General features: G+C 38.9%; 1 protein-coding gene across 3 annotated transcripts in view; it reads right to left on the reverse strand.

Annotated features, from left to right (window-relative positions):
* Window positions 1-4558: 4558 nt before the first annotated feature.
* Window positions 4559-24022, reverse strand: part of Cops2 (COP9 signalosome subunit 2) — a 28406-nt gene continuing 8942 nt past the window's right edge. For 2 of the 3 annotated variants that reach the window (XM_021156376.2, XM_029470871.1), the window contains 12 exons: window positions 22980-23093; window positions 21362-21439; window positions 18240-18365; window positions 15992-16102; window positions 15803-15880; window positions 13613-13787; window positions 12760-12938; window positions 12604-12656; window positions 10176-10273; window positions 8863-8945; window positions 7831-7889; window positions 4559-6442 (listed from right to left, as the gene is read on the reverse strand). In XM_021156376.2, the coding sequence (XP_021012035.1) occupies window positions 6298-6442; window positions 7831-7889; window positions 8863-8945; window positions 10176-10273; window positions 12604-12656; window positions 12760-12938; window positions 13613-13787; window positions 15803-15880; window positions 15992-16102; window positions 18240-18365; window positions 21362-21439; window positions 22980-23093 (1299 nt within the window). In that variant the 3' untranslated portion in view covers window positions 4559-6297. The remainder of the gene's footprint in view (window positions 6443-7830; window positions 7890-8862; window positions 8946-10175; window positions 10274-12603; window positions 12657-12759; window positions 12939-13612; window positions 13788-15802; window positions 15881-15991; window positions 16103-18239; window positions 18366-21361; window positions 21440-22979; window positions 23094-24022) is intronic. The other variant, XM_021156377.2, reaches the window with a different exon arrangement.

Genomic DNA, 24022 nt, shown 5'->3' on the forward strand with positions numbered 1-24022 from the left:
CACGTGGTAGCACTCAGTGAATGCCCACGAGAACAATTCAGGGTGGAGAGAAAGCACATTTCCTTCTCTGTTGCAGAACACTGCCAGCTTCCTTTTGTAACTTTGGGGATGAAGGCTTTGTAGTAAGAAAGGGAATGGCAACATCTTGAGGGTCAGCCCTTTGGAAGCCAACAAAGCAGAGTCGCCTATCTACATCTGCCTACAAAATGCCTGTCTTCAGAACCTCAGCCGCAACACAACTCTTCAAATAGGTTTCCAGAAAAAAATTATAAACTTCCATTCATTATTCTAAAAAGTAGTAGAGAGTTGGAAGCCTAAAACTATTATTCTACAAAACCAGCTCAAAACAAACACACACTCAAAACACAGGTGTACATATTACATACTGTCTTAATTAGGGCTTCTATTGCTGTGATACACACCATGAGTCAAAGTGATTTCAGGTGGAAAGCGTTTATTCTATACTTCCAGCTAACAGTTTAATGCAGAGGGAAGTCAAGGCAAGAACTCAAACCAGCTGGAGGCCTGGAGGCAGGAGCTGAGGGACAGGCCGTGGGAAGGTAGGTGCTTACTGGTTTGTTCCTCATGGTTTACTGAGCCTGCTTTTAGATAGCACCCAGGACCACCAAGCCTGGGATGGCATTGCCAATCAAGACAATACTGCCTGCAAGCCAGTCTTATGGAGGCATTTCCTCAACTGAGAGTTCCTCTTAGCAAATGAGTCTTGTTTGTGCGAAGTTGACAAAAGACTAGGCAGCACACACACGCACACACACACACATACACACACACACACACACACACACACACACACACACATATATATATATACACACACCCTTGCTAGGCTGATGTACCTACCACAATCTGAATACAACTTGCTAACCTGCAAGTTCTACATCTTGGTAACTTAGAAAATGATGACTTTGAATATTCATTATGGAATTTTGGTCACATAACTATTAGTCTAAAAGTTCTTTTGACTTCCAAAAGCTGGCTGACTACATTACTATTGTACCTTTGAGAGTTAGGGTTGTATGTAAAGTTGCACCCAAGGAATTATTTTGGGTATCTAACAAATTTCTAAGTGATTTCTTGACATCACAGCTCCTAAGATGATCAATTTAGGTAGCCACACCAGGGGCTTGGGAGAATATACTGTTCTCCTACCACTTCCCTTGTACTAATTCTCTGCCTGGAGATACTTAACCTCACATGGAAGAAGGAAGTCCTAAGAGACATTTGTTTAGAACATGAGTACAGCCAGGACAGAATAAGAAAAATTTCATCTTCAAACAAAAGGTCTAAACTTGAGCCCTATTTTTTGAAAAACATTCTCAAAACGTATCTCTTGTATGGCTTCTGACCAAAAGCACAACAGAGATTGTAAGAAATGGTTATATCATTTTATGGCCCATAAAGTATGTGTGTTTCTAGATTGTTAAAAACCTTGAACACCTAAGTCTGCCACATGTCTTGAGTGCCCTGCACACAAGTTGACTCTCAGGTGCTGACTTGTGGATCTTCTAATTCCATCCTCAGCTGTGTTCCCTGTCACCCACTTAGTGAGATCTGACACCACCAACTGCAAGACACAAAGAAAAAGTCAGCAGCTTTTCCATCCATTGCTCTGAAGAGGTTTGAGAAATAAACATGCTAGAACTCTAGATGTTTTCCTGAGTTGATGAAAACGAATAGGCCTTTAAAAGCCTTATGTTCAAGTCAGGCAGAGTTAAAAGGCAAACAAAACCAAACCAAACCTATAGGCTGGGCATGGTGGCGGCTGACTGATCTCCAAGCTGGATCTATCTTCATTTCTTGTCTTGTGTGTTTTAGGGTCTCCCTCACTGCACCCACCTGTGTGCTGGTCTGAGTGGGATGAAATGTTTATGAGCAAGCACAGTGTTCTCAGGCTAGTATCACTGTGCAAGGTCTAGGTCGTTTGTGCCTTAATGCCCTGCACTGGCAACTGGCTCAAAAACTATTTCCCAAGACTGCTAAGATTTGAAATGGTGTACTTTTTGGAATTGTGGAGAAGGCACTTGAGTTTTAAATGTCATTTGAAAATACTATGTTGTATATTAGGCACTACAGATTTAAAGCTGGACTAGTTTATCTATGTTGCTACATAATTTTTTTAAAAAGATGAATTTATTACATATAAGTACACTGTAGCTGTCTTCACACACCATAAGAGGGCATCAGATCTCATTATGGATGGTTGTGAGCCACCACGTGCTTGCTGGGAATTGAACTGAGGACCTCTGGAAGAACAGTCAGTGCTCTTAACTGCTGAGTCATCTTTCCAGCCCCACTATGTATTTCTCAAAAAGTTAAAATGTGCCGGGCGTGGTGGCGCACGCCTTTAATCCCAGCACTCGGGAGGCAGAGGCAGGCGGATTTCTGAGTTCGAGGCCAGCCTGGTCTACAAAGTGAGTGCCAGGACAGCCAGGGCTACACAGAGAAACCCTGTCTCGAAAAAAAATAACCAAAAAAAAAAAAAAAAAAAAAAAGTTAAAATGTGATGACTTGCTTCCAAATCTTAAAAACAGTTTTTAGGTAATGTCTTAGAAGAAATTAACATGGCTCTCTATAAATTGCTTTACAAGGCAAGGAACTGTGTGTGTGTGTGTGTGTGTGTGTGTGCGTGCGTGCATGCGTGTGAGCACTGAGTGAACAGACTTGGGGAAAGATGAATTATTTCCAAGGCCACATTAATTTTGGTTGGCATTCATTGCTCAACACCCAGGTTCCTGGGATGACAGAGGCCACTACAGTAACTGTTGCTGCCATAGGAAGCTTTTCTGCTCTTTCAGTGATCTAGAAGATCCTTTTGATTCTAAAACAAAGGCACCTGGGACCGAATCTGTAAAGTCTGTTTGACTGTGTACTTCCTTTCTTTTTCCCTTTCCTTTTCCTTCTTTTTCCCTTTCCTTTCCCTTTCTCCTTTCCTCTTCCTCTGGTTTGAGGTAGCTCCTCTGTAGCCCAGCATGGCCTTCCCTGCCTTATACCTTAAGGCTCTGAGGCTAGACACCTGACAGCTTGTGTCTTATTTTTTATTCTGTATCTCGGCTCAAACAGTTTCTTTCAAGGCAAGAGAACCAGATGTGGTGCTGCAGGCCTTTAATCCCAGCACTGCAGGAGGAAAGCAGGAGGCATTGGAGTTTCGGGCCAACGTGAGATCTTAGTTGAGGGGAAAAAAAAAAAAAATCGGTCAAGAATGTTAGACATTTTACAGTCAAAAATTCCAAGGAACGAACAGCCAAAACAGACTGTAAAACATTGACTACTTGTTTTACAGTCAATTCTCATTTTAAAGACTTAAATAGCTGAAACTCTTTCAGGTTTAACTTTGAAAAAACAAAAAATTTTTAAATGATTTATTTTATGTGAGTACATTGTTGCTCTCTCTAAACACACCAGAAGAGGGCATTTGGATCCCATTACAGATGGTTGTGAGCCACTACGTGGTTAGTGGAAATTGAACTCAGGACCTCTGGAAATGCAGTCAGTGCTTTTAAACTGCTAAGGCATCTCTCCAGCCCCCAAAAGATTTATTTTCAAAAAGCTTTAGTTCCTTCTATGTATCAGAAGCATCTACTCAGCACTGTCCGTACACTGTGTACTCACCAGTGGTTTCTAATTAAAAAAAGAAAACTTCTACCACTTTGGCCCTTTAAATACCAAGAACAGGTGTTTTTAACCAGGGACTTACACATCTTATATAATGTAACCAATAGCATACTATACCACCAGCAGCCCATGAAAGGGGCTTCACTTCAACTACCCCATCATGAAATCAGGCTCTTAGCTCAATCAGAAGGGATTCATGTATGCTCAGAACAGCTATACCCATACTATGAAAAAGTTATGTTAGATTAAGATGTGAGAAAAAATAAGCAATTTTATATGCTAATTTAAGAGCAAGACAAAACCAGAAATCAGCTCTTGCATACTTCATAGTGCCGCAGACACCTCAGACTGCTGTAGATACCTCAGTGTAGACACTTTAGACTGCTGTGATACCCCATACTGCTGCACATACCTGAGTGGAGACACCACAGACTGCTGTAGTGTGGCTGGCTCAACCACATTTAGGAATGAGACAGAAATGAGATGAACACAAAACAGTGAGCTCTCAACTCTGAACTCTGCATGGAGATACCCTTAAGAAGAAAAGGAAACCTTAACCGAGAGTTAGACTGTCAGCCATGCTGTGAGACTAACACAGGAAGCAGGGCCTGCGGTACAGTTTCACTATGCAGTCGGCCTAGTTTCCCACAGGGTAACAAGCACATTGCCTTCTACAAACTTAAGACAGCACAGAGCCAGCACTTCAGGAGCCGGACTGGACACATGGCTGAGACCCTTTGAGTTCTGATTATCACATGCACACACCTGATACAGGCACAGAAACTTGTCATTTTTATTTGGGTAACAAAGGGTCTCCAAATTGTATTGGAAAAATAAATCCTAATTGATATCACTCCTGTAAAAAACGTGAACACACTTTTCACAAATGATATATGTAGAATAGAAGAAAATACACATACTTTTATAATATCTTAAACTTTTTATTCCCTACCATTGACATTTTGTCTTTCGTCTTCTTTCGGTTTTCTACAATTTTCAACGTATATCTGTATTTAATACTGCTTTATTCTGCTAGACATTAACTGACTGCTTTCCTAAATCTAAGGATTATATAGTTTTAGTATAAATATATATCACATATTTTCGTAAAATTTTGACAAAACCAAATAAGCATGCCTTGTTTTAAGTCCATGCTCTTTCTACTGTTTATAAAATCTGATTTAATGATCAAAATTCTTGGTTGCCACTCTTCAGTCACACAGTCTTCCTTCTGCACTGCCACTCAACTGTTTACATAATAATGAGCAATAGAAAAACCAAGCACATTATGTTAATCTTAGTTCCTTCTTTTGACACTATATGATAATGTGAACTTAAAAAAAGAAACAAATACATCCAAAACTCAATACATTCAAATGAGCTGAGTTCTGCCACCATCAAAGGCCATAGTCCATTCCTAACTATTCTGCCACTGCACAAAATACTTGAAAATTATTTGGGGATTGCTTTCAAAGCCAGATGCATACTTTCTACATTATCTAAATTTAGGTATTTCTTTGAAACTGGTATTTGGGGCCAAATTAGGGTGAAGACAGACAAGCTTGTTAATAATCTTCTCAAACAAGGTATAAACATGAAGTTAGTAGAGAGTTACCTAAATTAACTTTGACTGTAATTCTCCAAGAGCAAACCCAAGAGGCTTCGGGCAATGGTTGTTGCTGGCATTAGAAAATAACCTTTCAGCATGGTCACTATGCAGGTAACATTCACTTCGCTGTCTAGATTCTGGCATATTTGTTTAAAGTGACATTCTGAGAGTTAACATGTATTCTTTTAAAAAAGAAATTACCAGTCTTTAAAAAAAAAAAAGAATCATAATCCTTTAAAGTATCACTGTCAAAACAAGTTCTATGTAAGGGCTCTGTTAGAAACGAGTTCTTACTCTATCAATAAACTTTAATTTTAAAAACCTGCAAGCAAATAACTAGCTTTAACTATTTGCTCTCAGGCTTTTAAATCTTAACTGAAGACAAAATAACCTGAAATTTTTAAGATACTAAAAACAAAAGAGCAACCCCGAATGTAATAAAAACACATCAAGAAACAAGCTATAATTTCTGAGCTGCACTGTTTATTTTGCTGCTTGAGCCCTAGGTGACAGCGTGCCACTGAGAATTCGGGTTGTCTAACCTTTACTAGCTGCAAGGACAGAAATAGACGGACACAGTTTTGGAGAACTGACATTTTGCAAAATGCAGCAAACATTTTCATTTATACATGAGAAAAGGAAGTGTTCAAAAGGGTATGAATTTCAAGTTATTGCAGGTTATTTGTGAGAGAATTTTTGCAGGTACAACATGTTTAAATTTAACCAACAGTAGCGTGTCAGTGTTTTTAAAATCATGACAAAAATCTTCTCTCTGGTCATGTCGCCCATGACAAATTACTATGGTGTTGTATGTTTAGGGCAAGATGTCAACACAGCATAAATCCCATGGTGTTTTGGTTTTCTTCTGGAGATTAAAGCTGTTTTCTTGGGATAAATGCAGCAGCAAACCACAAACCAGTTGATCACAAAAGCACTTCTGCCATAACTCCATCCCTTTCAGGACACATCAACCCACCGGAGCTTTGTCTTTCCAGTCCTCAAGGGTCACATCTCTGCACTGTTGCCTTAAGCATGTCCGCAAAGCTCGGCCTCCGTTAAGCCAGTTTACTGACCACAGCCTGGTTCAGAGAATTTAGTTGGTTGGTCCATTTATCTAGCGCAGTATATCGGGCACCACCCCTCTTCTGATGATCCAGTTCAAGGAGCTGGTTGACTTGATCAATTCGGCCATGAATAGTGCTGGAACCAAATAAGAAAGCAAGGTCTCTAGTTATCTCTGCTAAGCACATTCATAGAAAACCACATAACCCCCCCCCCCCACACACACACCACAGCCAAACAAAACACCAACATAAAAACAAAAAATAAAACAAACCCCAAACCTGCTTTGCCTACTTCTAACAAGTGAATTTGGTGTTAGTTGTAACATTTATCGCCTTATTCTACTTTTAAGACACCAGATCTCAGCTCGGCTGCCACTTTTCTCCAGATACCTACATTATGAAAGGTAACGACACCTGCCATGCTTTCAAAGCAAACTGCTATTACTAACATCAAAAGTGTTTCCTGACAGATGGTGCTTACACCTTATAGACTGGACATGGGGGTACTCATCTTTAATGCCAGCACTTGAGAGATAGATGTGGACAGCCTGGTCTACACAGTAAATCCCAGGCCAGTCAGAGCTACACAGTGAGACCATATCTTAAAAAAAAAAAGAAAAAAAAAGAAAGAAAGAAAGACACAGACACAGCCCATCAGGAAATGATCACTGTGTCTGTATAACAGGTGTGTGCATGTGCAGTACAGTGGGAGCTGGCTCCTTTTACAGACCGTCAGGCTTATGTCGAGTGCTTTAACTTGCTAAGCCACGTCACAGGCCCAGTAGCTAAGTTCTTAGTAGTATGTAAGCCATGAAAAGAATGAGAAACCTGTCTGAAAAATAACTTAGAACCTTTCTAGAGGTCATGTGTTCAGTGTGCTTATTCACTTACAAAAGAAAGAGTCACTGTCTGTCTTCTATTAGGAAATCGCACACAGTGGTCCTTACGATAAATCAACAGTTGAGCTGCTATGCTACCCGTGCCATCACTGTCCAGACTTTATGATTACTGTGGTCTCCACGGGCTCACACATCGAACCCTAGTGCCCAGTTGGAGGAACTGTAGGGAAGGATTCGGAAGTGTCACAGGGATGGGCTTTAGGTTTCAAAAGACTAGAGCCATTCCCAGTGTCTCTCCCTCTGCCTCCTACTTGCCAATCAAAATGTCAGCTTTGTCTTTTCCCCACTATCATGGAGGCTTTACTCTCTGAAACCATAGCCTAATTAACTGATTTTTTCTAAGCTGCCTTAGTCTTGGTGTTTTCTCACACCAACAGAAAAGACAGCAACCAGCATCTTGCAACTTTAAAGTCGCCAAGGACACTGGAAAGAGCGGAGCGGCAAGTGGCTGAGAGCACTTGCTGCTTTTCTAGAGGACCGAGTTTAGTCCCAGTGCTCATGTTTAGTGGCTCAGAACCATATGTGAGTCCAGCTGCAGGGATCTAATACCCTCTTCTGGCCTCCACAGGAACCTGTACTTCTCTACAAGACACACAGTAACTTACAAAAGCTGCAGAGTACTTACTTATCCAGTATGCACTGCACCAGCAAGCTCTCCACATCAGCTACGTCTATGTTTAGCTCCTGCGACAAAGAGTTCATTATATAATTCTACTAATTAACATTTCAAAAGATTTCATGATTATGTTTGGTTTTAATACCACTGAATGGAGACGTTAATAAAGGAGATTTCATTTTTCCCTCTTCTTTACTACAATGGCAATTTAACCCAGGGCCCCATACACTTGGCAAGTGCCCTCTTACTGACCTACAACCCCATCTGTGCAGAGAATTTTTTTCTGTTGATCCTGGGCACTGAACCTAGGGTCTTGTGCATATATTATACCACTCAGCTATATCCCAACCCTCTTGTCATGTTTAAGACAGGGTTTCAATAAGTTGGTCAGGCTGCTGTAAGTTTACTCTGTAGCCAAGGTGGGCCTTGAACTTCCAATCTTCCCACCTTAGCCTGAGATTAGACATATGCTCCTGGGCTTACAAACCTATTAACACATGAGAATTTCTTGTAGGCAAGCACTCTGTACCAAATGGTGCCCTCAGCCCTCTTGTAACCGTGGGTATACTCCTGCTCCATTTGCAATGCTTGGAATTGGACTTTTATTAATGCTTCATTCTCTTCTGCCTAAGAATAAGGAATCTTAGAAACTGAGTGATTTGTAATTTCTCTCTTACACATTAAAGCTCTTTTCTGTAAAAGCAATTTACATTAAACAACAATGAAAATTTCACATTAAATTTAAAGCCTTTGTGGCTCAAACTTGTAGCTTTGCACTTGGAAGGCAGAGGGGCAAGAAAGCTAGGAGTTCAAGGTCATCCTCATTTATCCAGAGTTACATGAGTACACGTGCATGTGTACACACCCACCCTCTATATCAAGTTAGCCTGGGCTACGGGAAACCCATGTCTCAGTGAAGCACAAAAGTTGTATTCTATGTAAAAAAAAAGATGCATGCCCAAGTTAGTCACACTTAAAAAGATAAAGATAGGGATACTGCAATTGTAGGCACAAATCATAAACACTAAAACCGACAAATACCTTAGAAATAAAAGGAATATGTATTCTTGTGTAAGGCTTAATTAACTTTATGAGGACTTGTGTTCTGATGTTTCGTAAAAGCTCTGAAAGACAAAAAGAAAAAACCAGTGTAACTGTGAAGGTCTTTAAGAATCATGTAAGCACAAGCCATGCTAATTAACTACATGATTTACCTTCTCAAACCATTTTTGCTTTGTAAAGATATGGGTGTTTAGATTTTAAAAATCTGGTGTGATGAAAGCACAGTCCAAGGCTGTCTCTCCCAGTTTCTCGGTCCCTGAGGATGTTTATGTTGCAAATCTCCTAAAATATTTTTCTGTCTTCTTGACATTCCCCATTCATCACTTCCTTAACCTTTAACACGTGTGAGAAGTTCTGGTTCACACTATAGGAAGTTCTGGTTCACACTAGCTGAGTTACTTGTCCTAGGGCTCTTATAGGTTGCATTCCATCTTACAGTTTCATTAATTCACTTGTCCCAGAACTCAAGAGATGTTCCTCCCCCTGCCTAGCTTCCTAGTGCTGGGATTATAGGCATGTACCACTATGCCTGGCCCATATACAATTCCTCACACAAAACTGTCTTTTCAAAAAGAAAAGAAGCCTAGAATTCACAGATAATACTTTTACATTTTCTGCTTTTACAAAGTAGAGGACCACTCCAGACCCATAAAAAAACAAAAACCCTATTGAATGAAATAAAAAAGCAAATAGGGAATAAGAGAACATTACTTCTGACATATTCTTCAAATTTTTCTGATGCATTTAAAAGTTAGTGGACTGCTCCCAAGTCATTTAAGTGCCCTCAATAACCCCCCACCCCCACACAAGAGTTTCTCTGTGTAGTCCTGGCTATTTTGTAGATAAGATCCTCCTGCCTCTGTCTCCTGAGTGTTAGGATTAAAGGTATGAGCCACCACTGCCCAGCCCTCAATAGTTCTTCATAGATGGGAACACTGGAGCTGTCAGAACAATGCCTGTCTGTGGCAATTCAGCAGAACTTACTAAGCCTTACTTTACTCTGAGAAAACTTCCCAATGTTTCCTTGCATTTTGGGGGAAACTACATCATCCAATATATTTTCCCAGCTTCTTGACGAACCTTAACAGTCAGGTTTGAATCTAAACATCAATAACCAGATTACAGCAATATTTACATTAGAATAAAAAGGCAAAAGAAAACAAATGCCATGTACAGATCTGATGTTCATATGAAGTCTGCTAATGACGTAGCACTCAGAAATGTTTCTGTCCTTTGCTACTGCAATTTACTCCATGCAGCCCCGTCACGAAGCACGCCGGCCAACCACGCACCTTCAATGTGCTCTCTTATGAAAGGATCGTCCATGATGTTGCTGTGATTTGTTTTCAGAATCTTTTCAAATTCAGTGATGTCATTATTCTGATAGGCACTAACATGGAAAAAAAGGATAAACGTTGCCCCATGTAGCAAACATAATCCAGAGCCTACCTCTCAACCTTTATACGCAACAACTACAGCTTTATTATTGTTTCTATTAAAGAAGTCAAAATTAAATATACATGACATAAACAGAACCTTCCTAAAAAATCCTTTTCTAGCACCAAATAAATGACCCCCCCCCCCCAAACTATTGCTTTTTTGTTTTCTAAAGGAAAGAGCAAATGAATCTGTTTGGGGGAGGAGATATTATTACTCAGATATATTAGTCATTTAACAGAGTCTCATCTTAGTCTTGTTCAAAGTTGACAGTAAAATGTTTATTATATTAGTTGATGTTTTCAAATTAGATTGTGCATTTCTGATCCCTAATTGCTCTTAAAGAAAGAAACTAGTTTCAAGCACATTATTCAACAAGGGAGCTTGGTCTTAGCTTTCAAATAAGAAAGCATATCCTTTTGGAAGAAGACCCAGATAATAGAGCTTCCTAATTTTTATCTTCTAGAAAGCTACCAGCAACTGTAAAAACTTTTCAAAAGGATTGATTCTCAAGTCTTTCTAGCCTAAAAATCTTATCAACTTTTACAGCAGAAACACGAAAGACGAGAAATGCCAAGTGATCACATACAGAGGACACAGTGATGGAGCCCCATGTTGCAGAAGGCCACAGGCTGATGATCTCTATACTTCTCCGAGGATCTGGCACCTACTCTGGAAACACCTATGTAAGGCACTATGGGATTGCTAAGGGTGCTGCGAAGGAAGAGGCCAACCTTCTGGATATGGCACCACTGTGTGCTTTGTATGTAAGGCATATCATCAACCATTCTGCATGCCCTCTGCTGTGCTTCCATCTGTTGGGTCGCAATGTAACTTCATGTTAGGGGCAGGTGATTCAAGTGCTTCAACAGCAAATGTTTCCCTCTAGTCTGCTGGCAACTGACTAGGAAGATAAAATGAGGAAGCAAGACTTTCTTACCTACCCCAATACACTGTAATGCACAACAGGAGGCTGTCTTCAGGGAGTGAAAACATTGCATGCATATTTTATCTTATACTTGCATATACCTATATTTTAACTATAAGAAAAATTTCGATTAAGTAGATTTTATTTTTATTCCTTGCTTGGGGGAAACGGTATCATTACAATAAATTTTTGAGTTCTATTATAAATGCTTTACTGGGTCACAAGATGTAATAAATACAGGATAATTATTACCTTGTAAAGGTGTGATAAAACAGTTGTTTAATGTGTTTTATTATACTTAACCAATTTATATAACATTAACTTCTAATCAAAACTTTCACTATTTCCTTACTTTTAATTGATGTTTAGTAAGCCAATGCTATAAACAAAGTATTTTAAATGTTAATTTGTGGTCAAATCAACTTGAGATAATGTAACAAATGTAGATAAATTAAGTCTCTTGAAAAAAAGATTGGAGAAATGCCCTTTTACAATGAAAAGCCACAAACAGTAGACAACTGAAAACACAGCAGTGGTGAGTACAGATTAACGCAGCAGCTCAAAGCACACCTAACAAAACCTCTTCCAGACTTGATTCTCATTTAGGGCGAAAACTGCGGTTTCCTTTTCTTTTTTGAGGTAAGGTCTCACTCTGTAGCCTTGGCTGGCCTGCACTCACTGTCCAGATTAGACTAGTCTTGAATTCAGAGATTCTCCACTTCCACTTCCTGGGTGCTGGGATTAAAGGTGTGTGTAACACCAGGCCTCGCCTTAATCTTTTTGCTTTAATGTCATTTTTATCTTGTCGTTGGAAAGTATGTTTTTTATGCCTCTTATTACTGAAAATTCTTGATTTATCTTTGGCCAATTCACATTTATTTTAGACTTAAGGTAGGCAGAGATATTGAGAAAGTTTTGAGACAAAGTTAAAACTGTATATATCCCCCTCAAACACACAGTTAGTAAAACAAACAAACAAAAGATAAGTAAATAAAAGAAATAAATAACAAAGAAAACCAAGTTGGGCCTGATGGTTCAGGTTTGAAAGAGGTCAAGGCAGTAGAATTACAAGTTCAAAGCCAACCTTGGCAAGAGACTCACTCTCCTATACTGGAAAGAAGGAAAACAAAACACCAGGATAAGATAAAAAAACAAACCAGATGAGATTTTTATACATTATCTGTGACTAACAGAAACAGCATAATGGCTTCTAAAGGTTGGCATGAACTTTGGTGCCTTTTAGACAAACATACAAAAGAACAGATGCTGACTGTCAGCTGTTCTCTGCTGCTGTCTGCCACGCCCCTCTGTGAGCTGCTTTAAAAGGGTTTGCCATAGGGAAACATAAATCTTACCTTACTAAATTTGTCATTGCTAGAATTTCTGGATCATTTTTATACGGCTTGGCCTAACAGAAAAACAAAACAAAAATAAATTACGCATACATACTAACCTTTTGGTACTCCAGAAAGCCAATTAGCTAATAAGAGAAGTGAAAAGAGCAGACAGACCTCTTGTGAGTCAAACGGATTTATTCCTGATTTCATTAGCATATTTGCTAAAACCAAATATTTTAAACAAGTGGTTCGTCTTGGGCTTCCTGATTCATCATAATTCTTGAAAGCTTCAAAAAAATCAGTGTGTGCCTTTTCAAATTCACCTTCTCTCAAGTGCATCTTACCACCGCATTCTGTAAACAATAAAACAGACGATTAATTGATGAAGAACAAATGAAGGCTACTGCAATGGCTTTTAACTGTATGTCCTGCATGGCAGTAGCCTAGTATAGCCCCAAGGTGCAACTGTACCTTCCACATGGCAACTCCAGGGTATACCTAGGGTCTATATCTTCATTCTATAAGGAAAGCTCACTGAATAACCTACTGCAAATCTTTAGAGTTTCTACTGAATAAGAAGTAATCCTTTATGTTATTACAAACTCAGGAGAGGTACACTCATAATGCGACTTTCCTAATTAGTATCTCTATTACTGAGACCTTCTTTTTTTTTTTTTTTAAAGATTTATTTATATGAGTACACCATTGCTCTCTTCAGATTCACCAGAAGAGGGCATCAGATCCCATTAAAGATGGTTGTGAGCCACCATGTGGTTCCTGGGAATTGAACTCAGGACCTCTGGAAGAGCAGTCAGTGCTCTAAACTGCTGAGCCATCTCTCTAGCCCCCTACTGTGACCTTCTCAAGACAAAAACAAAACAAAAAAACATGCTACTTTCTAGCAGACCCCTTTATGACTTTCATACTTTACCATTTACTGTCAGTAAAAGAGAAACAACCTTAGAGCTACTCAGTCTCATGCAATGACTCCTGACTTTCCCTTTCTACCCTTTCCATCCAAACTTACCTCTGATGACACCCATGATTAGTGGGTGAGGGATGGCAGACTTGATGTGAAGTGATTGCTCATAGAGTGCTTTAAGCTTTTTGTTGTTCTTCTGTGCAGTGTACATTTGAATTTCCAAAGCATAGATTTCTAATAACTGGGTACCTTTTTTCAGGTCATCTTCTCCATCATCAGTCTAGGAAAACAAATATTTCAGTCAAGACAAAATGCAGGGGCAACTGAGATATTTTTATTAGTGTTAACTTGGGAACCTTGTATCTCTGTGTTATATGCATTATAGATTTTACTGCATCATGGCTGACTGTAGAGTGACCAAAGGAACCTGGATAGGGAAAGGGGGCTAGAAGTTTTTGTGTGTATAAAATACTTTTAAAGAAAATGACATTCATTAAGAAAACCTCTGTGTGTTGCATATGTGTATGCTTGTGCATTCCTGTGTGTAGGTCAGGAAACACTGGCTGCCTCATCTCTTGAAGCAGGATCTCTCAGGGAAGCTGAAGTGCACCGATTATTCAGTTAGCCTGGTGGCCACTCCCCACCCTAGCACTGGGGTTCCAGACATTCATGGCCATGCTGACTGTCATCAGTGGGTGATGTGGAACTAAGTTTGTACTCACTTAACAAAGTGCTCTTACTTACTGAACCATTTCTCCAGACCCATGTACTAAAATTTGATGTTGGAAGACCCTTGCTGTCAAGCCATTTATCTTCCACAGTGTCAAGGAGAGAAGTGATTCCCACAAGTTGTCCTCTGACCTCAACATGCACTTTGTGGTATGTACATGCGTGTATACCGTGCCCACACTTAATTGTAATTTAAAAATCAATGCAGTTTTATATTTTCAGCTAGGAAGTACACTAATGGTCTTCCTTCACAACTGCTTTAGATCATCTAGTCAATGGAAACCCACTTCCTGAACGCGCCTAAGGAGAGAAAAATATGCTACACTTTCTCATCTCAGCCATTCTTATACATGTCAGGAAAATTACATAGCAACCCAGAATATGCTTGCAAATTTGAGCCTTAGTTATTAGTTTATGGCCTATAGCCACATAGCTATAAATATTTTAAAAAATATACACACTAAGCAAATGTATTGTTCATAAAGTCCTTGACCTTAAACGGCAGTTTAGCTATCCACGAATAAATCATAAGCAGCTTACCACGCATCTGTCTCAACATAATGCCTCTCATATTAAGATATGCGACACCTAACATGGCTATATTGGATTGCAGACATAGACACTATCACTCCAAATTTTATCTGAGAATAAAGCTACAAATGATATACAAAAAGATATACCATATATTAGAATATAAGATCTTTTTTATATTTATAAAACTATTATAAATATAAATATAAATAATTATATTTATATTTTAAATTATATTTATATTTATATTATAAATAATATAAATAACTAATATAAATCCCAAAGCAAGTAAGTAAATACCACAGCTTAACTCTATATTGCATATTACTAGGTAGTACAAATTTACTACATATTATAAGGGACTTATTTGCTCACTGACAACTACACCTCATTCCATAACGGGTAAGAATTGAATCCAGCATTTTGACCAGTGGTTCTCAGTTTGTGGGTCACAATCCCCTGGAAGGGCAAACAACCGTTTCACAGGGGCTGCTATTGGATAATTCTGCTTATCAAATATTTACATTATGATGCACAACAATAGCAAAATTACAGTTACAAAGTAGCAATAAAAATAATTTTATGGGGCTGGAGAGCACTGATTGTTCTTCCAGAGGGCCTGAGTTCAATTCCCAGCAACCACATGGTGGCTCACAAGCATCTATGATAAGATCTGGTGCCCTCTTCTAACACGCAGATATATATGCAGAACACTCTGAATAAAATAAAATAATCTTTAAAAAGAATAATTTTATGGCTTGGGGGTTACCACAACATGAGGAACTATATTAAAGGGTCACAGCATTATGAAGGCTGAGAGCCACTGATCTAACAAATGACTCAGAAAGCCAGCCTCGCCTCCAAGCAAAGCGTCATTATAAAAAAAAGCTGGACTTAAACTCATGATCATGATCCTTTAAAAACTTATTTCTTCAAATTTTATTTTTGGGATAGATACTTTCGCACAAACATTCCTAAGTAAGCTGAATACTATTATTTCATGTTTATATTCAGGAAAAGGTGAGGGAATGTTACCTGACAAGACTGATGTAACTGGCGTAAAATTTTTTGAAGCTTTCCATATTCTTCTCGTTCTAAATATAATTTTCCAAGCTGTAAAAAAAATTAATTAAGATGAAAAGCCTTTAGGAGGAGGTACATATACTTGGAGCATATCACTCCAGGTACCCACCCAGTCTTCAAAAGGACAAATGCAATTGTTACCTTTGTGTTTGTCTTAAACCACAGTCTATCATTCTTAGCATCTTTCAAAGCTTCCAGTGTTGTTTCATAAAATTCCTGCAGTAAATCCATCTGACATAAAAAATCAGAATTCTATAATTGTAAACAGCAAATTTGTACCTGTTAATAAAGTTAATTTGAACAACTAAAAGTGCATCTTTGAACTTTAATACATGTAAGATACACTATTTATTTCTTACCAAATGTCTACTATAGTCAAAAACATTAAGAGATCACATTTATAAGTGCCAAGATATTTTTGCTTGTTGTGTAAAACCAAGAAATATATCTTATCATGTAAACTATATATGGTCATAAATTCTAATGCCCTAACAGTCAGCTCTGTCCTTCCCAATATAACCACTTATTTTATATCATCAGAATGATATGCTGGACCTTTACTAAATATACATATATTTTATTTACTTAGCCTTTATAAGAAAGAGGAAGAGGAGAGGGGTGAATGGGGGAGGAAGAGGGCGAGGGCGAATGCACCCTTTCTAGCAAAATGGTTTTGTCTTTTATTTTGAGACAGTGTCTTACTCTGTAGAGCTGGTGGGCCTGGAACTCTTTGTGGTGGTCTATCTTACCCTCCTCAGTGCTGGGAGTACAGGTGTAAGCCACCACATGCCATGTGTGTCTTTTCTAGTGTAATTTTGGCTGTCGGTTAATCACTAGTCAGAGTGACACTTTCCCCATAAAGGTCACTGTTTTACACCATCTCAAGAGTCTCTGCTCACCCTCCTCTATTTGTAGCTTTGTTTCTGGCGTCTGGATCCTGAATTCTCAGAGAGTCTGAGACTCTCAGGAAGGCTGCCTACTTACTCAGGGTTCCTGATGGTATGGAGTTAGAGTGCTACCCACACAATAGCTACTTTTTCTTTCAAAAGGCAAAAGTTTCAGAAGTTTCAGATTAACACACAGAAGAGTACAACCTTCAAGTTTTAAAATTATTCAATTCTAGTCCCCTAGCATTTTTGGAATAACATTTATAAACACAGTACCAAATATGTTTTTATGATACTTGTTTGCAAAGAACAGAAAATATGTTTCCACATAATTTAGTGTTATTTATTTAGATACAGTATCTCATGTAGTCCAGGCTGGTCTCAAACTTACCTTGTTCCCAAGGATAACATGTGCCACCAGCCAGGCTGGCCTCAAACTCATGACACAGCAGGAGGATGCTCTAGAGTTATTGCCACTAAGTGACAAGGTTTCCCTTCCCTTATTCCCAGAACAGATGCGCATATGTGCGTGTGTGCGTGCATGATTGAGTATGGGTGGGTGTGTATGTGTGTGATGAGGCTGATTCTGAGACTGCTTATCAGGATTACAAAAACAGATACTAAATGATACAGAGAACATTCCGTGTTCAAACACCAGAGGGTAACAAAGCTTAAAAATAAATAAATAAATAAATAAATAGGATGAATACATAAAGTCATCATTACCTTTGTTAGCCACCACATTCTAGAAGAAGCCATTTCCCCCTTTCCTCTTTCCCTTTATCAGCTATCACCATGCATCCTTGATAGAATCATGTATAGAGCACCTACTGAGTCTGGCACAGGACAAGTTCTTCTCAAGGACTTTAATCTAACATCACAACTTGTGACTCATGTTCACATTTCACATTCCCAATGTCTGTGTGTGTATGCGCACATGCAATTTCAATGGGAACATTTTTCTAGCGTGCTCAATGCCCTAAGTTTAAATGCAGACACAACTTCACCCCAAAAAACAAAATAAAAACAAAAAAAACCCACAAAAAACCAAAACCAAAACCAAACCAAAAACAGCTATAATGACAGATGCAAGGAGTATGAAAAAAATAAAAATGTCTGCCCAAGTTATTTACAGGTAGTATTTAAGTATCTGAAGATACTATTTAAAGAGATTAACTTGGATTTATTACCTTTAAATGTTAATTAGTACCAGAATCAATAAAATAGAACCAATTACTTTTGAAGTACACTAGTAATTAAAATAAAATGACGACTTAGCAGGCATGATGGCACCTGTCCATCAGCATTTGGGAGGCAGAAAGGGGAGGTTCAGGAGCCCAGTAGTACCCTTGGTCACACAGCTAGTTTAGAGGCCATTTTGGGCTACAAGAGACCATCTCAAAAAGAAAAGCAACCATCAACAACACCCCAAACCCACAGAACCATTACTGTTGTACAAAGTAACACACTGACACCATCAAGAGAAAGAACTCAAGTCTAACCTGTTTGGAAGTCGAGATATAATCAAGGATAGAATTAATGGACTTTTCAGAATAGTTCCTGGTGACTGCACTCCGAATATAGGTCAATAGTTGCTTATATCTGTTCATCATTTCTGGAAAGTTAGTCTGTGAGAAAAGAAAAATGCATGACTGGAGACATACATATGAGTGCGCACAGGAGTATGATCCAGCACACAGACCTACTGCCACTGAACTGGGCCTGCCACAATTCATGATATGCTCTTGGAAAAGAGGAACAACAATACAGACATGTTACCTTATATACAGGATGACATAAATGTTAGAATTCAGCCTAATAAACAGATGAATTCTGTACATGTTCCAAGTTTCAAATATTACTCTTTACTGCACAGCACATGTGACTGGAAAACTACTAAGATACCTACCAAAGAAGCAGATTTTAAATTTCAAGTGTGGCTAATAGCTATGCAGATAACCACTATTTCACCCCGAAATAAAGATTTATTCTAACTTTCTAACAAGAGTTGCATGTTCCATTTCTCCCTTGAATTGGCTTGCTTTCCATGAGGTCAAACAATCTCAAGTCCCAGAACTCATCCCACGTAACAAAATCATCCCAGGGGTCTGGGGGAGGATCTAGGAGTATAAAGTACACTCAGAATATAATGTACAACAACAACAACAAAAACCCAAAACAAAACAAAGCCTATTTTCAGTTAAAATTAAAAAAAAAATCATCCCACACAGGGCTCTGCTCCATAGAAGACACAGTTACTGTTGCCACTGCAACATTATGTTGTATGGTTGTTTATACACTGTCTTATAGTTCTTCCAGGGAACAGGAAAGGTCTGGAGAAACTAGTAAAATGTCCAGCAGTTAGGTATTTGGGGAGTGTGTCACGTAAGCTAATTCTGGAGTATAACTAACTTTATAATCTGGTCTACTTCCTACCATCTCTTATTGCTATTAACCTCTTTCATTGAGTTATTTCTTTCAAGGAAATGGAGCACTGGCAGGTATAAATACCTTCTTCTGGTTATTAGGGTAATGGATAAAAGAATGATAGCTAGCTATGGGTACCTGTTTTTTTGTTTTGTTTTGAACTATGGAAGTTTCATGAGGACATAACTAACAAGGAATATCCTCTAAACAACATACTAAACCTGCACTTAAGAGATGGTGAAACAGGATTGTCTCAACTTTCGTTTTACATCTCAGTACTAAAGCAGGATTTTAGAAAAAGGTACGTCTCACCTCTATCTTACCAACCCTGTATAACTTGAAGCTCACTGTTGCAGTCTGAAATGCTCCCCACAGGCTTGTGTTTGTATACCTAGCTGGAGAACTGTTTGAGAAGGTTGTAGGAGTGTCCCAAGCACACACAGACATGACCAGCCACCTAATTCTGCCACCATATTTTCCTCACCATGCTAGACTGTATCCCTCTGAACTGTAAGCCAAAATAAGCCCTTTCTGCCTTAAGATGCGTTTGTCAGGGTAATTAATCACAGGAATGAGAAAGTCTCTCCCCTACCTCCTCCAAATATTTGTGAGGGTATGTAAAATAAAATTTGCACCAGAACATTAATGTGGGAAGGCAGAGGACAGTTAATGGGAGTTGATTCTCTCCTTCTACCACAGGGGTTCCAGGGTTTGAACTCAGGCTGTCAGACTTGGTGGCAAGCATCTTTTTTTACTTGCCTATCTTGATGGCTCTAAGACATTCATTTTAAAAAGTTATGTTGGCTGGACATGGTAGTGCATGCTTTTAATCCTAGCACTAGGGAGGCAGAGGCAGGTATAGAAAGTATAGAAACTCTGTCAGTTCCAGGCCAGCATAGAAAGGTCCAGGACTACATAGTAAGACCCTGTCTCACCTCTGTACCACCAATAAATATGTATGTGACTAAATACAGACAGGAACCTTTAAAAAAAATGTTAATCCTAATTTAAGATTGAGAGATTAAGCAAATTTGTTCTAACATAGAACAAGTGAAACAGATCCTTCTAACTGTACTACCAAACACGGCACAGCTACATAGGTTCTACTGTAGATCCTACTAGAAAATGAGCGAGGCAGACACAGCCAAGACCACTCTTGTACTCTCCTATTTACAGATGCTGTGACAGAAGCAAATGGCAAACCTGTACTATATGATTCAGATAACCCTTTCTTATCCTTCCCAGGTCTGTTCAAGGTAAAATAGAAAAACTGAATCTTAAGGGCAGTTTAATATTTAAATGGACTAAAACCAAAACAACTGTCATTATGTGAAGATATGTTTTAAAGGAATCATATTTTCCTGCACATCATAGCATCTTTAAGAGTTGACATTTAGCATTTAATGCTACTATTTTAATAATTCAAATCTCTGCCCCTTAGTCACCTGCTGCTTCACCTATATATCTCAAGTTTTTAAGTATAGGAAGCATTGGTGTAATACTATGATAAAAATGAGCAGAAAGCAACAGTACACTGTGAGAAGCAGAACCAGAAAGGGTACACAGCACAGACGGCAGGCAGAGGTAGCAGACAAGGATAGATGCAAGCTCAGCTAACAGCCAATGCAACAATGTAGGTGGGAGATGATGCTAGCCAGGAACAGAGGGAGGACCTTTACACTAGACATCTTCTGAAGGGACCCAGGCCTTTTTGATTTGTTGATTGATTATTGGTGGGAAGAAAGACAACAGAGGTGTCCAGTACAATGTTGAAGTAGTTCCACCACAGTAATAAATAGAATTTGTAAACTCTAAAATAAACTTCCAAAGTAAGTTTTTCAAAAAGTCACTCTATAAATAATGCACTTGGACTACATGCAGTAACACACAGAAAACATACCTAAGGAATAAGTTCTTCATACAGAATATATATATTTTTAATCCTATGTTAAATTAAAAAAACTAGCGTTGGAGAGAGAAGACACAGGAGTTGGAGGGAGGAAAGTGAAGATGTGACATAGACATACCTATTCTAATTAGCTTTAAAAGTTACAAAAGATCAGTATTGCTATAGTCATAATTTTGCAGTCCACACATGGACAGAGGTCAGTATAACAACTTTATAGAGAAGAAAACATGGGGTTCTGCAGCAGGAGGCTTGCATGCAGCTCATGGTGAGTCTCAGAATAAATCTTACCAACTTGAAGTTAATCTTGATCATCTGTTTTAGTGCTTTGAATCCCCATTCTCCCTTCTCACCTTCAAGCTCCAAAACCTACAATGGAAAGAGATTTTTAGTCCTGGTATCAATTTTTCACTATTTTTCAATGATACCCAATGTCTAAGACTTGAACTAAATTTATAAGCTATTCATGAAAAATGTCACTGACAGTGTAATTTTAAAAAGGATTTAAATAAAGAAATGAAAAGAGATGTCTTGGGATCCTTGGGTAAGTAAGCCAGCCGACTCTTAAGCTGCCACATGAGAGGACTTGATAATGCACGCCCAGAAAGGACTCAGCTTAGGTAAGAATCAGGAAATCAATCCATCTGTTCCCAGAACCATCAAGATTATAGTAATGATACTGCTGACCATGAGGATGTTTCTCTAGTATGGTTTTTTTAGGATAAGAGCCCTACATCATGGACAACTTGATTAGAAAAGACAATATGAAACTTTCTGAAATATATGCTTATTATCCATAATGCAATCCTTTGACAGAACTATCATAAATATCACACACATTTTTTTGAAATAAACCACTTTGCATTTACTGCACCTGTTATGGGTTGGATATAAAGCATCTGCCTCTTGCGTCTGACACTCGGTCCCTAACTGATGGAGTTAGTTGCCTTGGAAGGTTGTGGAACCCTCTGAGGGTAGAGCCTAGCCACAGGGAGTAAAGCACTGGAATTTAAGTCAGGGAAGCTCTAACCTAGTTCCGCACTCCAAGGTCTCTCCCTGCTCTCTCCCTGCTTCTTGGTTATATTAGTTAGCTTTTTCTATTGCTATGATAAGACACCATGGCTAAAGCAACTCATAAAAGAAACAGTTTAATTTAGGTGTATAGTTTCAGAAGGTTAAGGTCCATGATAGTCAGGGCATGGGACTGGGTACAGTTGAAAGCTCATTTGATCCTCTAATAGGAGCTGGGGGCGGGGTTAAGGGGAAGGAGGGAGGGAGGAATAAAAAGAGATAAAGAAAGAGAGAGAGAGAGCCGGGCATGGTGGGTGGCGCATGCCTTTAATCACAGCACTCGAGAGGCAGAGGATTTCTGAGTTCGAGGCCAGCCTGGTCTACAAAGTGAGTTCCAGGACAGCCACGGCTATAGAGAAACCCTGTCTTGAAAAAACAAAAAACAAAAAACAAAGAAACAAACAAACAAAAAAAAAACCAAAAAAAGGAAGAGAGACAGAGACACAGACACCGTGAATGGCATGGGCTTTTGAAACCTCAAAAGTTCACCCCAGTGACACACCTCTTCTACCAAGGCCACACCACTTAATCCTGCTCAAGAAGAGCTTCACCATCTGGGGACCAAGCATCTAACACATGAGCCCATGAGGCTACTCTCACTCAACCACTACACTGTCCACTGAGATGGAAAGAATCCTAGTAACATGCTCTGGTCAATATGGCTTCTCCGCTAGGAAGGACTTTTGCATCCTAAACAGTGAACTGAAGAAAATACTTACATTCTGGGTTTTGGTCAGATTATTTGGTCGTAGCAATGAGAAAAGTAACATATACAGTATTATTAAAACAAAATAAACTTCAAGACATAAAATCAGTTGGAAACAGGCTTTGGAAGCACCTTTTGGAAGCTGCTTAGCGCTGCTTTTGGGTCATCTTCTTTCAGTGCTTTGGAATTATAGTACTGATTTTCCAAATCCACATTGGGCTCCGAGTTACTGTCTTCAGAGTACTCCTGTGTAGTAGGAGAGAGAGAATAAATGAGAAAAAGAAATTCACATACAGCACTGTAATAAGTGAATACTGTTAGGATAAGACTTACTCTATTTCTGTATAAAATAAAACAGCCATCAACATTGATCTTATTTTAAAATTGGAGAAGAAGCCTGGTGGTGGTGGTGCATGCCTTTAATTCCAGGCAGAGGCAAGCAGACACTAACTTTGAGGCCAGCCTAGTCTACAGAGTAAGTTTCAGGACAGCCAAGGTTACACAGAGAAACCATGTCTCAGGGAAAACAAAATAAACTCAGAGAAGGAATAAAGTATACAGTAAGATAGAAATTATTTTTCCATAGCAAACCTAGCACTTTCAGAGGCTGGGAAGTGGGGACAGGGGTAAGACTGTTTGCTGTACAAGCATGAAGAACTAAGTTCAAGCTACCAACATGACTGTAAAGACCCAGGCATAAGTATTCAAGTCCTGTGACCCTATTGTCAGATGAGTGAATGAAATGGGAAGACAGAAGGATTGTGTTTGTGATGAGCAGCTTAGGCCCAGGTTCAGTGAGGGGAGGAGACACCATCCTCTCACTTCCACACATGTCCACTACACACACGTATACATTACACACAGAAACACTAAGCAAGTAAGTAAAAAAATCCAACAACTTCCACTCTGTGAAATGTGTGTTATAATCCTCGTTAATAGACTGAAATCTTAAGAAACAATGTAATCTTTGCTTACATTGCTTAGCACTTGTTTTTTTACCTAAACTTTCCTTTCTGCTACCCTGTTTTTCAGTAAGAACTGAATTTACCTGGTGGAAAACTCCTCAAACTTCTACAATTCTATCTTAGCTTATTTATTTGGATGTTACAAAGCTATCTGGACTCGTGAGGTGGCCTGGCAGGTATGTATGCAGGTTGGAGCACAGTTTGCCAGTC

The sequence above is a fragment of the Mus caroli genome, chromosome 2 (assembly GCF_900094665.2).
Source record: "Mus caroli chromosome 2, CAROLI_EIJ_v1.1, whole genome shotgun sequence".
In the NCBI taxonomy this organism is placed as follows: Eukaryota; Metazoa; Chordata; class Mammalia; order Rodentia; family Muridae; genus Mus; species Mus caroli.